Source organism: Gekko japonicus, unplaced genomic scaffold (genome assembly GCF_001447785.1).
Source record: "Gekko japonicus isolate JY-2015 unplaced genomic scaffold, Gekko_japonicus_V1.1 scaffold299, whole genome shotgun sequence".
Lineage (NCBI taxonomy): Eukaryota > Metazoa > Chordata > Lepidosauria > Squamata > Gekkonidae > Gekko > Gekko japonicus.
The window spans coordinates 389586-406398 of record NW_015170896.1 but is presented as its reverse complement, the minus strand read 5'-3'; the positions used below and the strand labels follow the sequence as shown (position 1 = coordinate 406398).

The window sequence follows — 16813 nt, the reverse complement described above, 5'->3', positions numbered from 1 at the left end:
CAGCAAGCCCCAGGTGCTGTTAGTGGCTTTTAATTGGCAATTAATAATTTCCACGCCCCAGAACCTCTGTACCGGGAGGACTTGCTGATGGATCAGTTTACACAAGCAGGCTGTTAAGGGGGGGCCGGGGAGACAGCCCCACAGGGCACGTTATCATTTTATTTCAGTTCCTCACTGCCATGTCCAAACCCAAAGACAATGCTGTTTGGGACAAGATTGATATATTGCAGTGTCTCAAAGGGATATCTTGTAGGACATGTTTTCTTGGGCAGGAGGAGCCCACTTCGTGAACTAACTGAGCTGAAGCCTTGACCTGAAGATAGCTATACCTACCTATGCATACACGAGAAAGTTACAAATAGTGGGGTCCAAAAGCCATTAAATGCAAGAGGCATAATCGCTGCCATTTCTATGCATCTATCTGACAACCAAGGTTTCACTTCAGGCATCTGATGAAGTGGCAACTTGTCCACAAAAGCTTTAAGGTGCTTTGAGACATTTCCTCAGATCTCTCCCCCCCCCACACACACACACACAAAATGGCTAACATGCCTACCCCACTGAGCTTTACAGGCAATCTCAGATGCTAAGTAGATTTGGCCCGGGTTAGTACTTGGATGGGAGACCACCAAGGAAGTCCAGGGTTGCTACAGATGCAGGCAATGGCAAACCCACCTCTGTTCGTCTCTTGCCTTGAAATCTTGACCGTGTTGCCCTAAATTGGCTGCTACCTGTTAGCAGTGTACACACACATCTAGACTCATGAAGATGTGGAGCATGGTGTGTTTTAAACCAGCTGAAGCCTGCAAATCCAGTTGGAGCCAGTTTTCGTGTGGAAAGGAGACATGATGTGCCTGGAGTGTGCCACTCATGAGCTTATTTGTTAAAGCTCCCCCCTCCCCCCTTCTTGACCTTCCTCATACTTTATGGCCCTATGATATGCTGACTCATGGTGAAGAAGCCTGCTGAGTCAAGCCTTGTGACCACCATGACATAATCTGTTTTTTAAATTGAACCCTTTAGTTCTTTGATAGGACAGTGAGATGTTGCATGTGAGGCCCGAGACTGGTGTGCGTGTGTGTGGCGGGGACAAAAACAGGTACCCATTACCATGATATGGTAGACATATACGCCATTTTGGGAATCAAATCGTTCTTCTCAGGTCTCTGTTCCTAGTTTCTCTCCCTGCGCACACTCACCCCCCCCCCCCCTTGACTCCTGAGACTGTATGTATGGGATTGGATCACTGTCGTAGGGGAGACCCCATGTGACAATTTTCTGCCGGGCCCAAGTAAATGATGTTTGGACCTTGGGATGGTGGGGCAGAAGGAATGTGGGGTAGGTGGTGACCTTGTGTCAAGACCTGCAGGCTGATGATCAACATATTTACTTGGAAGCCCCCCCCCCCCCCGCTAATAGCAGCTTCCTGCAGAGATTTAAATCGGGAAATGGGAACAGTGTAGCTAACAGGCCTGGAGATAAATGTTCTGTCCCTTTAATAGGAGCTTAATATAATATTATTTACCAGGCGATTAAAAGTCATGCCATGGGCAGCCAAGGCTTTTCATTTTTACACTTTAAAGCCTTTATTGAAGGGACAAGACATTTTTCTCCAGGCCTAAACAGTATGTACTATCTGTTGCTGTATGCATTATCCAAGTGTGAAATCTTTGCATTGTTTAACATGTCAACACTTAAACTCGGTGTTCATCTTGGTTTCAGATTTCTGCCATCCTAATGCTACTACATTGCTTACTGGATGTCCTATCCTGTTGACTGCATTGATTTACACTGTGTAATCCACCTAGAATCTCAGCGAGAACGAAATAAAGCAATTGGGGAGAAAGGGGAGTGGGTTGGATCCATCTTCCTCCAGTGCTACACTTCCAAGAAAACAATTTGGAGCCCTCCATGGCTGCTTTAGAGTTAAAATGCTGGGAGATTAACAATCCAGTCCTAAAAACACTTTCTGGGAATAAGCCCCACTGAATAAAATGGGACTTACTTCTCTGTAGATCTGCTTAGACCTCCTAAAAGTCATATCTGGTTTGGCTCTTTAATTCTTGGTAAGTATGTTTAGAATTACAGCCAGGGGTTCCCCTATTCTGGTTTGATTTAGCCAGCAACCCCTTCCCAGGCCTCTGCAACACCCAGGGAACTTGGGTGTGGATAGGATTGCCAACAGGCCTGGAGAAAAATATCCTCTCCCTTTCAGTAGAGTCTTCATGTGTGGAAATGGGCAGCTGAAAGCTCTTCATGGCATGGAGCTGATTAACATAAGAGAGCCAGTGTGATCTAGTGCTTAAAGGGTCAGACTAGGAACTGGACGACTCCAGGTTTGAATCTCTCCACTCTGCCATGGAAGCTCACTGGGGGGACTTTGGGCCAGTTACACACTCAGCCAAACCTACCTCGCAGGGTGGTTGTGAGGATAAAATGGAGGAGGAGAGAGCAATGTAAGCTGCTTTGGGTCCCTACTGGGGAGAAAGGTGGGGCATGATGAATGAAGTAAATTACATCACCAGGTAAATGACATCTCATTAAACCTCTATTAAAGAGACAGGACATATTTTTTTCTCTTGGCAATTGGCAATCCTAGGTATGGGGGAGCTAGCAAATGGCTGGAGGGAGGGAATCTTTGAGCTGGGCATGGAGGAATGGAGAAGTCCCTGGAAGGGGAAGCAGTGATGGTTGCCATGGGCGGTTGGCCATTTGATGTGTGGACAACTGCTGACTGCATTCTTTCTTCTGGGTTACCTTTACGGAAAGTGATGGGATCTTACGTGAAAAGGCGGCCAGTAGGAGTTGAGACTCCAGAGTGTACTTTGCCCCTCCTCCTCCTCTTGATCTGTCCTACACTTCCCAGTGCTAAATTGTGCTGACTCATGCTGATGCAAGAGCTGAGTCAAACTGAGTATGGCAGAGCCCAGAAGTCAACCGTGGGGTTTCCCAAGAAAGGAAATTTACAAGTTGAGAAAGGTAGGGTTTGGGGTTCTAGAATCAAGGCGAGTGTCCCGAGAGAGGGGCAAAGGAGGAAGAGTTCAGAGGCAAGCACTCCCCCTGTGTTCTCCGAGTCAGTATTCTCACTAGCCTCAGCACTACAACACGTGGACTTTAAAGTCATCTAAGCGAGTGGCTCTCTTGCCGGCAGTGAATTCTCTGTCAGTTATGCACTGCATGAAAAACTCTTGTCATCTAGGATCTGGGGAACCAGGTTCGAATCCCCACTCCGTAGGGTTGCCAGCTTTTTGTCACGGATGTTGTTTTCAGAATTCAGCTTCCAGGTGGTGGCTGGAGATCTCCTGGGATCTGGGCCGGCTCGAGGTGTTTCTGCGCCCTAGGCAAGGCTGCCTTATGGCGCAGATGCCAACCTCCCGGTGGGGCCTGGAGACCACTGGAGCCAGCCACCCTTTTGCTGCTGCCACCACCGCCTCCTCCCCCCCGCCGCCATCACCAAAGGGGGGGAGGGGGGAGGCACAGCTTGGCGCCCCATCCAGGGCCTGGCGCTCTAGGTGAATGCCTAGTTTGCCTAGTGGGTGAGCCGGCCCTGCCTGGGATTACAAGTGATCTCCAGGCGACAGAGATCAGTTCCCCTGGAGAAAATGGCCACTTTGGAAGGTGGACTCTTTGGCATTATACCCCCCACTGAAGTCCTTCCCCTCCTCAAACTCCACCTCGTCAGGCTCCACCCCCACCCCCCAAAAATCTCCAGGTATTTCCTAACCCAGAGCTGGTAACCCTACCACTCCGGCATGGAAGCTTGATGGTTGTCCTTGGGCCAGTCACGCACACTCAGCTCTAACCTACCTCACAGGGTTGTTGTGAGAACAGAGGATAAGCAAACAATACAAGCCACTTTAGGTCCCTGTTGGGGAGAAAGATGACAGTGTAAATGAAGGAATTAAATAGGATTACGTGTGAGGGAGGGAGAAAGTTTGCCAGTAAATATATATCGTGATCCTCCTTAGTTGTCTTATGTTAAACTTAAAAGCCCCCAGATTCTTGCCCTTCCATGCAAGGAAGCTGCTCCACGCACTTAATCCTACTCGAGAATCCCAGGCCACAGGTGCTGGGAAAGGCCTTCCCCTGCCTCTGCCTGAGGCCCTAAAGAGTTGCTTCCAATGGAACTCAGATAATGGAACTCAGTGAGCTCTTGAAGCACAGGAGTCTGAGATATTCATCTGGATTTTCCATTTCAGTCCCAAAGTATCTGGGACTTCTCCCCTAGGAAGGGGCAGCAGGAGAGCAAAATAGCCAGCCAAGCAAGCAAAACATCCAGACATTTAAAAAATGACTTAAAATCTAAAAAGGCTAAGTATTGTACTAAGAAAGAGGGTGGTTGAGGTGGAGCCTTCCTTCCCAGGGAATCACAGCACAAGTGAGAGCCTTGCTGGATCAGAGCAAAGGTCCAGCATTCTGTTTCCTACACTGAAGAAGAAGAGATTGGGTTTATACCCTGCCCTTTACTCGGAGTCTCAGAGTGGCTTACAATCTCCTTCCCTTCCTTTCCCCACAACAAGACACCCTGTGAGGTAGGTGGGGCTGAGAGAGCTCTGAGAGAACAGCTCTAAGAGAACTGTGACTGACCCAAGGTCACCCAGCAGCTGCATGTGGAGGAGTGGGGAATCAAAACCCGGTTTTCCAGATCAGAGTCCGCTGCGCTTAACCACATACACCAAACTGGCCAGACAATTGCCACTGGGAAGCTCACAAGCAGGACAATGTGGTAGTCTTGTACATTCTCAGGAATATATATATTTTAAACTTATATATATATATTTATTATTTATTATTAGTTTGACCATGGACGTTCTATTTAATTATGAATAATAAGTGGGGTGTAGGTCAAATCAAGCCTGAATTCTCCTTAGAAGTTAAAATGACCAGACTAAGGCTATTGTACTGCGGTCACATCCTGAGAAGACAAGACTCTCTGGAGAAGACAATAACGCTAGAAGAAGAGGAAGACCCAATGTGAGATGAAGAAGTGAGCAGTGACCCTGCCACAAATTTTGATAGTCTTTAATGTGCTACTGGACTGTTGCTCTTTTCTACTGCTACAGACAAACACAGCTACCCATCTTGATCTATCACCAATGTGAGATGGAAGGAATTAAAGAAGCCACAGCCTTCAGTTTGCAGGATCTAAGTGGAGTCTTTAACAATAGCACATTTTGGAGGTCATTAATTCATAGGGTCACCATCAGTGTTCCCTCTAAGCCGAGTTAGTGTGAGCTAGCTCACAGTTTTTTAGCCTCCGGCTCACACATTTTTGCCTTCGCTCAGGAAGGAGGGCTCCAGAGCAAACTAATTTATGCAGTAGCCAAATTGCTTGCCCACAACTTTAATGCCCGTAGCTCACAAAGTAGAATTTTTGCTCACAAGACTCCACATCTTAGTGGGAGTGTTGGTCACCATAACTTGGAAGTGACTTGATGGCACATCACACACACACACACACACACACAACAGCAGTTCATAGATTTTGTGGACAATACCGAATTATTCAGGATGGTGAAAAGATTATGAAGGGCTGCTGGAGGAGCTCTCTAAAAAGGGCATGTGGCCAACAACATGGCAAAAGAAGGTCAGTGTGGGTAAGTGCAGGATGATGCACACTGGAACAAAAAATCCTAAATTTTAATTATATGCTGATGGGGTCTGAACTGGCTGAGGCTGAAAAGAGATGTTGGGGTTGTCGTGGAAGCCTCAATGAAAATGTCAGCCCAGTATGCCGCAGTGGTGAGAAAGACAAACTCTGTGCTAGGAATTATACGAAAGGGATTGAAAACAAAACAGCCAATATTCCCTGGTGGCTATTGTTCTTAAATCCAGCATGTGTAGAATTCTTTCCCCCATCCCTGGACTGGTCTGGGGGGCAGAATTTATACAAATATAAACATAAGAATTACAGAATCTACTCATAATAATAAGCATAATAATCTGATGATGTGAGACAGAGAGAGTCTTTGCAGAAACCCATTTATTGAACTCTCCTGAGGAAGATCTACCTGGCATTTTCTCTGTTGTGAGCTGGGCATCAAGCAAAGTCCTCAGTAAAACTAAGGTGGATTTTGAAGAGCTACAGGAAGATCTCTCTAAATTGGGTGAGTGGGCAACAATGTGGCAAATGAAGTTTGGTAAGTGTAAGGTGGACTGACTGTGATCAAGTCTGAAAGAGATCTTGGGGCTGTAGTGGAAAAATGGATGAAAATGTTAATTCAATGTGTGACTGCAGTGAAAAAGGCAAACTCCTTTCATCATCCTGTCATTATCAGGAAATGGATTGAAAACAAAACAGCCAATATTGTAATACTCTTGTATAAAGTTACGATGCAGCCTAATTTGGAATCCTGTGTGCAGTTCTGGTCACCATATCTCAAAAAAAGGATACTGCGGCGCAGGAAAAAGCGCAAAGGAGGGCAAACAGGATGATTAGGGGATGGGAGGAACGCCGGGAGAGTCTGGGACTTTCCAGCCCAGAAAAAAGACAGCGAAGGGGAGACACGACAGAGGTTTTATAAACTATGGGATACTGAATGGAGGGAAGTTTTCTCTCTCCCCTCCATAATATTAGACCTTGGGCACCCAATAAAATTGTGGGAAATAGGTCCAAGGCAGATAATAGGAAATACTTCTTTATTCAGTGAGTGAATTAAATGGCGTGAAATTCATTGCCAGTGGAGGTACAGTTGCCAACCTCCAGGTGGTAGCTGGAGATCTCCTGGGATTACAACTTGTCACCAGGCAACAGAGATCAGTTTGCATGGAGAAAATGGCCACTTTCGAAGGAGGACTCTCTGGCATTACACTCCACTGAAGTCCCTCCCCTCCCCAAACCCCAGTCTCCCCCCGACTTCACCCCCAAAATCTCCAGGGGTTTCCCAACCCAGAGCTGGCAACCCTAAGTGGAGGAAGAAAAAGGGAGTTAGACAGATTCATGGAGGAGTGGTCCATCAATGGCTACAAAGCCATAGCGAGTGAAATCCTCTGTCTACAAAGGCAGCAGACCTCTGGGTACCAGCGCTAGGAGGCAGCATCAGGGGAAGGCCTTGGCATCAGTGCCCTGTTTGTTGGGCCTCCAGGGCAAGTGTTAAACAGTCTGCTGGATTAGATGGGCCACTGGTCTGATCTACCAGGCTGTCCTTAGGCGCCACAAATTTATCTTCTTCCCTTTTAAGGCACCACTCTGTGTTTTACTTACTTCAAGCATCCACAAGATATGCTTTCTGCTAGTTAAAGTGATGTAGGCTCTGATCTGGGGCACTGATACATCTCTGGCTCCCCCCCCCCCCCAAAAACACTTAAGGGGCTTAACCTGGTTTGCTGCTTTAGAAACTCGCCAAGTGCAATTCCTGATGGCTGTTCCGAAACTACAGGCTGCTGCAAGTGTTTAATGTGCCCTGACGGAATAAAAATAATGGCCTGTTACGAAGTCATAATATGGATCCTTGCCCAAGACAATTATACGATACAGCCTATATTCAGACTCCACGCATGTCTGAGCCCCTTCAGCAGGCCCCGGTGCCCCTCCTTTTGCACGGTGTTGGGCTGTTGGCCTGGCTACCTCCTCCGGCCTCTGGAGAAGGCTCCCCCGCCTGTTAAAAAGTGCAGAGAAGGGAGAATTTGAGCAGAGGCTGTTTTCCCCCCATGAAGCTGGTGCAGCAATGAGAAACCCCACAACTATAATGATTACTCTCCTTTCCGTGTAACTCTCTCCTGCCCTGAAGCTGGCAAAAAAGCAGCTAAATATTGAAACTGTGCTAAAAAAAAATATCCCACCTCTTGAAGGAGAATGGGTGAAATAAGAACCTAAGAAGAGCCCTGCTGGTTCAGACCAGCGGGCCACCCAGTCCAGAGCCAGTCTGGTTGTAGTGGTTAGAAGTGCAGACTCTAATCTGGGAGAACCGGGTTTGATTCCCCCACATGCAGCTGCTGGTGTGACCTTGGGTCAGTTACAAGCTCTTTCAGAGCTGTTCTCTCACGAGCAGTCCTCGAAAGAGCTCTCTCGGCCCCACCTACCTCACCAGTTTGGTGTAGTGGTTAAGTGAGCGGACTCTAATCTGGGAGAGCCGGGTTTGATTCCCCACTCCTCCACTTGCACCTGCTGGATGACCTTGGGCAAGCCATGGTTCTGGCACAGCTGTCCTTGAAAAAGAGCAGTTTCTGTCAGAGCTCTCTCAGCCCCACCTACCTCACAGGGTGTCTGTTGTGGGAACAGGAAGGGAAAGGAGATTCTAAGCCGCTCTGAGACTCCTTCAGGTAGTGAAGGGCAGGGTATTAATCCAATGTCGTCTTCTTGTTCATCCTGTCTCACACAGTGACCAACCAGTTACTATGGAGAGCCAACAACAGGGCATAACACCCTTTGGTATTAATCTTTAAAGCCCTAACTGTCTGGGACCAGTGTATCTGCGGGACTGCCTCTCCTGGTACACCCCTCAAAGAGCATTATGCTCAATGGATAACAACTTACTGCTGATCCCTGGTCTGAAAAATATCTGGCCGTCCTCAAGCAGAGCCAGGGCTTTCTCAGCCTTGGCGCCAGCCTGGTGGAACTCTCTGCCGAATGAGATCTGGGGTCTGCAGGAACTGATGCAGTTCTGCAGGGCATGTAAGACAGAGATGTTCCGTCAGGCCTATGGTTGACGACAGCGACGGTTTCAATCTATGCTGGCCTCCCTCCCTTCCTTCCCCCCCCTCCCTTGTGGGTTATTCTCTATTTACCATTCAGTATGATATTTATTCTCTCCTGGATGAGGGGCACCATCCTTTTTATGTACTAATGTACCGGTTGCCTGTAGTACTACAAGAGTTGTTTTAATAACTGTAAAATTATGAATATTATTTATATGAATATTGTTGTCACCCGCTCTGAGCTCTGCTGTGCAGGGGAGGGGAGGCTAGAAATCAGATAGATAGAAGAAGACGAGATTGGATTTATACCCTGCCCTTCACTACCCAAAGGGGTCTCAGAGCGGCTTACAAACTCCTTTCCCTTCCCCTCCTCACAACAGACACCCTGTGAGGTAGGTGGGGCTGAGAGAGCTCTGACAGAAACTGCTCTTCTTCAAGGACAGCTCTTATCAGAGCTATGGCTTGCCCAAGGTCATCCAGACAGGTGCAAGTGGAGGAGTGGGGAATCAAACCCGGTTCTCCCAGATTAGAGTCCGCGCACTTAACCACTACACGGCTCCCCCACTACACCAAACACAGACAGACAGATAGAGGCTGAGGCCTTCCCCTGATGTTGCTAGAGATCTAATAAATAAAATATTTTATTTATTTATTTATTTTCATTACATTTATACCCCGCCCTTCCGGCAAGCGGGCTCAGGGCGGCTTACACGAGCACAAAGTGCATATAAATTACAGTATAAAAATACATAAAAACAATTTAAGAATAAATAAATAGAAGCTGATGGCTTCCCCTGATGTTGTCCCCTGGCACTTTACTAGAAATTTAGGGGCAGTGCCAGGTGTGTGTGTGTGTGTGTGTGAGGGAGTTTGGCAGGGTCCCCATCCTGACTATATGTGGCCATAGATAAAGAGTAACTGTAAGCCGCTCAGAGACCCCTTGGGGGGTTCGAGCGGGATACAAACTGAAAGCATAAATAAATAAATGTGATGCCCTAAAGTTCCACTCTTTGAAGTGACCATTTTCTCTAGAGGACCTGATCTCTGAAGTCTGGAAATCAGTTGTAATTCTGGGGGGACCCGAGGGCCCACCTGGAGGCCGACCACTCCTCCTTTGTAACAGCTGCACAAGAGAATGCCATTACTGCTGACGGCCATTCTCCATCATACTTAAAAAAAAAATCTCTTTCCTGTCCTTGCCCAAGACAATTATAGAATACAGCCTGTATTCAAACCAGGCCTGTAGCTACAGTGGGGCATATTGGGGCTAGGCCCCCCGACTTACTGGCAAGGACCCATGACCAGTGTTCCCTCTAAGCTGAGTTAGCGTGAGCTAGCTCACAGTTTTTTAGCCTCCAGCTCACACATTTTCGTCTTAGCTCAGGAAGGATGGCTCCGGAGCAAACTAATTTATGCAACAGCCAAATCGCTCGCTCACAACTTTAATGCCAGTAACTCACAAAATAGAATTTTTGCTCACAAGACTCCACAGCTTAGAGGGAACATTGCCCATGACTTCCCATCCAGTGGTGGGTGCGGGGAAGGAGTCAAGTATTCCTGCGCAGCTGTCTGGCATGAAGGGTCAGCTGTGGTGGCCAGGTGGATCCAGACAGCACCTCTCTATTTCCACCAGAAACTGAATTAAATTGCCTTTAATTCAATTAGCCGGTGCCCCCTAAGGAATTTAAATGCCCCCTGACTTAAAAAATCCTGGCTACGGGCCTGATTCAAACTACAGAATACAGCCTGTATTCAAACTATATTCAGAATTGACCATCCAGCCTGAAAGAAGGGTTCTCTGGAACTCAGAAGCTTGCTCACTATTGTCAGATATTTTAATCGGTCCTAATAAAAAGTGTTGATTCCCCCCCTCCCCCGCCACACCCCGGTCCAGCAAAACTGACTACAACTCCCACCCACCCCCACTCTGTATATGTTCCTACTGGATTGCCAGAATTTTAAAAAATTCCCTTCAAGAGACAATAACCAGAAATCAAACAGGTGGGCCTGAGTTGTACCTCCATGCAGAGAAAAGCCAGCTTTTTTATTAGTTCAGGGTCCCCCAACCTTTTTGAGGCAGATGGCACCTTTGGCATTCTGACAAAACGTCTGCCACAAAAAAACAGCTGCCACAGCTTACAGCAGTCCCAACATGAAGAGCCTTATGCTGTGGAGGAGGCAGCTGCCGCCAAAAGCAATGTTTGCCAAAATTTGCAAAGCCAATCAAAAGCTTTGCTAGGCCAAAGCCACCACCGGACCCTGCCCACTTTCTAAAAACCCTTGGTGGGTACCATGTTGGGGCCCCCATGTAAGTTAATATATTTTTATTCCGCCCATCCTCCAAGGGTTGGCACTGGCAGTATACATTGTTCCCTCCTCCTCCATTTTATCCTCACAACAAACTTGTGAGGTAGATTAGGCTGAGAGAGAGAGCAGGGCTGGTCCAAGGCCGCCCAGTGAGCTCTATGCAGAGCGGGGCTTTCCACCCGGGTCTCTAAGCTGCCTGAAGAAAAAGAACTGCCCTGTCCCTTTAACAGAGAATGTTATTTAGTTCCACGCCATTCAGACCTTCGACTTTCCACACACTAAAAAAAGGTAAAGGTTTCCCTTGCTCGAAAGCCAGTCGAGTCCGACTCTAGGGTTGCGGTGCTCATCTCCGTTTCAAAGCCGAAGTGCCAGCGCTGTCCGAATACGTTTCCGTGGTCATGTGGCTGGCATGACTAAACACCAAGGCGCAAGGGTGTAGACTTTCCAATTTCCCGGCAGGGGCTGGGGCTGGGCCAGAGGCATTGCTTTGCTAGGAGCAAGGGTGGCTCCCGGGGGAGGCTGAGTACCTTCCTGAAAATTTCGGCGGGGGCTGAAGCCCCGCCGCCCCCACGAAGATTACGCCTATGCCAAGGCGCACGGAACGCTGTTACCTTCCCACCAAAGTAGTCCCTATTTATCTACTTGCAGTTTCTTGCTTTCGAACGGCTAGGTTGGCAGGAGCTGGAAATAAATAAATAATAAAGGGGCAGGTCCTTTTTGTCCGGCCCTGTTGGCAACCGCGGGTCCCCCAGATCCTAGCCCGCCTCTCTAACCATTACACACCATGCTGGTGTGAGCAAAAATTCGACTTTGTGAGCTACTGGCATTCAAGTTGTGAGCAGGTGATTTGGCTACTGCACAAATTAGTTTGCTCTGGAGCCCTCCTTCCTGAGCTGAGACAAAGGTGTGAGCTGGAGGCTAAAAAACGGTGAGCTAGCTCTTTCTAACTCAGCTTAGAGGGAACACTGATTCCCCATATCTTCCATGTCTGTCTGTGTGCCAGCTAGCTGTTTCCAGGTGAGGCTCTTGGGGGTGGCGCCACTGCGCACAGCCCCCACACCTTCCGCAAGCCCGGGCAGGGAAAGCCGAAGGCGAGCGGCCGAGCCCAGTTCAGTCACCTGCTTGTGGGCAGAGCCACCCCGCCCGCCCGCCCGCCCGCCCAGGCTCCACCTTCCGCAACTCAGCCAGATGAGTTTTTTATGTCTGAATGGTATATTTTTAATGAATCTAAGTTTTAAAATGTGTAGAGAGCTCGGTTCTTGCTTCAACAGTGTTTGGACGGAACCAGGTTCCACCACCACCGCCGCCTTTTCTCTGCCAAGACTCCCCAGCATCCTCGGGAACCCTTGCTGTGATCTCGAGAGACCCCGCCGACAGATCCCTTTCCGCACCAGCCGGACCAGTCGCCTTTTTATCCCAGCCTCCCAGCCCAGCCGGAGCCATGGACTCCCAGATCCGCCAGAACTACCACCGCGACTGCGAAGGGGCCGTCAACCGCATGGTCAACATGGAGCTGTATGCCAACTACGTCTATCTCTCCATGGCTTCCTACTTTGACCGCGATGACGTTGCCCTGCGAAACCCCGACCGTGTTGCGCGTCGCTCTCGGTTTCCAAAGAGCGCTTGAGCACCCCCTTCGACCTGCTCTCTGACCCACCGGACCTCCCCCCTTTTCCCCCAGAGGAGATCTGGAGGATCCCAGTCCGTTAGTCGCCCTTCCTCCATAATCGTTAGCTCCGATCCCTCCTCCCAAGGGTCCTATTCCTCGTCCGTCTTTTCCAAAGAAACCAGTCTCTCATTTCCTGTTTCGCAGATAAACAGAAGTGGGTTGCGCCTGTCCGTTCTTTCATCGACATCAAATGGCTCCATCCTTCTCCTGCTTGGTCTCGGTCAATAAAAGCACCCCCGAACCGCTGAGTTTTCTTTCTGCCTCTCATCCTGTTCCTCTGTTTCCCCAGTGTTGGGGGGGGGGGGGGGGGAGAAAGAAAACTCCAGCCTCTTGTTGCTTTTCTGCCTTTTATCTCCTCTCATTGTCTCGTAGATTACCCAACCGTGTTGTTTCTAGCGGCAGCAGACTTGTGCATCAACAAGTCTGGGAAGCCAAGATAAAACCTGGGCGTGGATAACTTCCAACCGATGCTTTCTCTCCCCCCTCCCCTTCGCTCTTTCTTTCCCATCCGCTCTGTCTGTAATCTTCATTTGTCCCAATTGCAGATTGGTTAGTTCAACATTTAATCTAGATTTATTTATTTTTGCATTTCCCAGTTAATTGGTGTACATGTAGCATTTTTCACTCTCCTCTCTGCTACCATAATTGTAGTGTTTCCCTGCTATATACTTCCCAATTCTGGGGAAAGTATGGATTCTGTTTTCTCCCCCACCCAGCCATAAATGTACAAAAATGTTAAGGACTTCTGGATCATCTCTGCTCTATGGAGGTCTACAGGATAACTGGAAATTACTAAACTGCTCTTACATGTGTGGGTGCGGGGATAACCTGGCCATCTTCCGGCAACAGGAGGAATTAAATTTGATGACTCTGGGTTACTTTGAATAACAGAGAAGTGGCATGTAATAATTTTTTTTTTAAAAAAAATCAAAACTATTGAGTAGGTGCACATGACCGCAGGGGTGCATTTTTTTTTTGCACACTGGCATCCAGTTTGGCATGTGGGGGTTAACAGAACCAGGTGCCACTGGCTGAGCTAGTTTATTTGGCCCACTAACTCAAAGGGCAGAGTCAGTTGTTCTGTGTGAGGGCCCTCCTGGCACATGGCAGTGGGGGAGCCATCTTGTGGTGGCTGCTCTGTACTCCTGGTCTGGCGTTGAGCCAAGGGTTATGAACGATATCTTAAGTTGCCGGAACTCAGTTTCCTTTTTCAAATGGCGTCTGAGGAAGAATATGAGCAAGCTGACTTAAAAACGTATACCTGGAAGACTTCTCCTGTTTTGCCCGCGCATGCTCCCTTCCAAATCCAATGTGTCTGTCCTTGTTCTGCTCCCCTCTGCAGGCTTCCTACTTTGACCGCGATGACGTTGCCCTGCGAAACGTCGCCGAGTTCTTCCGGTCGCAGTCTCGTGAAGAGCGGGAACACGCCGACAAGCTGCTTCGGTTCCAGAGCCAGCGTGGTGGCCGCGTCCTCCTGCAAGATATCAAGGTAGGCCTCTGGGGTGGGCAGGCAGGATGTCCAAGTCTTCTGAGGTGGTTGTGAGATCTAACTGGGAAGTCGGGTGGGTTGTGGCGGGATTTCAGGCTGGCTGCATTGGCTGAAGGACCCCCAAAGGCCAAATGGTCAAGACTCAGTGGACCGCTTTCTCAGCCTACAGGGTCCTCCACTCACACCTGTACTTGGGAGGAACCTGTGTTTGGGTTTCTGCCTCTGCCACAGACTCTTTGTCTGGCCTTGGTTGTATCTTCCAGAAATAACTTCACCTCTTTGAATTAAACCCAACTTACCATTTCCTCTTTACAGAAGCCAGAACGCGATGCCTGGGGCACAACTCTTGATGCCATGGAGGCAGCCCTTCAGCTGGAAAAGAACGTGAACTAGGCCCTTCTAGAGCTGCACCGCCTGGCAAGCGACCAGAGAGACCCCCATGTGAGTATCACCTTGATATCGCTTTGATCTTTCTATTCCTGGAAAGGCAGAGACACTTCCCCCTCTCCGACACAGGTGGCAACGGGGCTGTAGAAGGCTAGATGCGGCTTGATGATTGTCTTGAAGGTCCAGCCGTCACTGTATCTAGTCTCCGATTATGGTGACTTTGGGTGCTTGTGCTAGACCAAGACTCTTTCAGTATTTACTGTAGAGTAGAATTAGCCTGATCAGTAGGCTAGCCTGATTTTGTCAGATCTTGGGAGTTAAGCAGGGTCAGCCCTGGTTAGTACTTGGATGGGAGACCACCAAGGAAGTCCAGGGTGGCTACGCAGAGGCAGGCAGTGGCAAAACCATCTCCTTTTGTCTTTTGCCTTGAAAACCCACAGATGGCACTTGTCCTTACCAGAACAACTGTTGTTCTGGACGGAGATAGCTGGGTGAAGTGCCTTTTTCAAGCAAAGAAAACAGGACATGTCCTATGCAAAGGATTATGGGGAAGTCACCATTATCATCATGGTGGGAGGGGCCAAAGGAAAGTAAAAAGGCTTATAGGACAACGTGCTCCTGAGCAAGCTGTTGTCCATTTTACAGCTGCAATTGAACTCCAGACTAGTGACCCCAAGTAGCAGAGGAAACATCTTCAGCTGCCAGGGTGATCGTGTGGTTTTTCTTCCAGTTGGGGTGGCTGGGTTAGTGTTCCGTGAACTCTGATGTGTCCATCTTGGCAGCCCCATAGCAAGGGATTTTTTGGGGATGGGGCCTTTGGAGGAGTGCAGCTAATTAAATCAAAGTTAATTACATGAATCCAATTTGGGGGCCAGCCCTGGAGGGAGGGGCCCAGAAGAACCCCAAAGGCCCCACGTTAGTTACAGTGTTCCCTCTAAGCTGAATTAGTGTGAGCGAATGCTCAGGTTTTTAGCCTCCAGCTCACGCATTTTTGTCTGAGCTCAGGAAGGGAGGGCTCCAGAGCAAACGAATCCATGCAGCAGCCAGATTTCTCACTCACAACCTTTAATGCCAGTAAGCTCACAAAAGTAAAATGTTTGAATCTCGGAGGTCTTGAGGAACCTTTGAGTTGCCGGCTGCCACCAATCTCACCTCGTTTACTTTCTCCCTTCCCAGCTCTGTGACTTCCTGGAGACTCACTACCTCGACGAACAAGTCAAAGCTATCAAGGTCCTGGGGGACCACATCACCAACCTCCGGCGGCTGGGAGCATCCCAGGGGGGCCTTGGAGAGTATCTCTTTGACAAACACAGCCTAGGAGAGAGCAGCAGCTGAGTGTGGCATGGCCCCCCTCCCCGCCCCATACTCCTGGGAGCACCGCCTCTGTGAACCCACAGATCATACCCACCACCATCACAATCGCCGTGCCCCAGTCAAGGGGGTTGCACCTGCCAACTCTCGATTGGCATGCTTCCAATAAACAAGGGTTCACCAGTTTAAACTTGTGTTCTGTTCCTTTATCTGATGGGGGGCAGGTACACTGGCTACCTGCAAACAGGTGTTGGGCAAGCGTGCATAAGAAGATGTAACTGCGTACAGCCAAGTTCTCATAATGTTCCTCTCACCAGAAGGTCTGGCAAGATAATTCCAGTGTTTTGGGGTGGGGAGAGCAGTGGATTGGGCCTCAAGCTGACCTGTGCATTTTCGTTTCTGAGATGTAACCGGGAGGGCCAATAGCTTTGGTTTGCATACAAAATGGGTCCTATTGGGTCATGGGCATCTCCACTTGCAGGGCCCCAGGTCACAGATGCTGAGAGCCCCCTTTCTCTGCCTGACCTCAGGCAAACAGCCGGCTACCAGTCAGAAGCCATTGCTGAGCTTGACAGCCCTGGAGTACTGTGGCCAATTTAATCAATATTGGCCATCTGAACCCAAGATGAACTGTCTGATTTGCTACAAGGCAGCTTCATAACCTAGCTGAGAAGCCTTTTCTGACCTAACCTGTTTGCTTTCAGTCTGCGATTGAACCTGAACGGCTTGCTGCCCTGTGACTGGTTGCTAATGGCAGGCAAAAATAGCTTCTTCCACAGAGCTGGGGGAGGGAGTTGCTGTGCCTTCCACCTCTATTCCAGAGGGGCAGCAGTGGTCATTCTTTTACAGCAACAACAAACTCCTTGTGGTACTTCTTAAAGATTGAAAAGCTTCCCTGCCTTAGAGCCTCCTTCTTCAGATAACATGAAATAAGTCCTCAGATGGAACCATGTGCATATGCGCTCCTATGGGTATAGCGGAAGAAACTAATCACTACTGGATATTTATATTTT

General features: G+C 48.8%; 1 protein-coding gene across 1 annotated transcript; it reads left to right on the top strand.

Annotated features, from left to right (window-relative positions):
* The first annotated feature begins 12290 nt into the window (after nt 1-12290).
* On the top strand, nt 12291-15990 carry LOC107116594 (ferritin, higher subunit-like). Its single transcript, XM_015418533.1, is given in 4 exon segments — nt 12291-12487; nt 13956-14102; nt 14418-14543; nt 15666-15990. Coding segments are annotated over 4 exon segments (534 nt in total). The 5' UTR covers nt 12291-12385; the 3' UTR covers nt 15825-15990.
* The last annotated feature ends 823 nt before the right edge of the window (nt 15991-16813 follow it).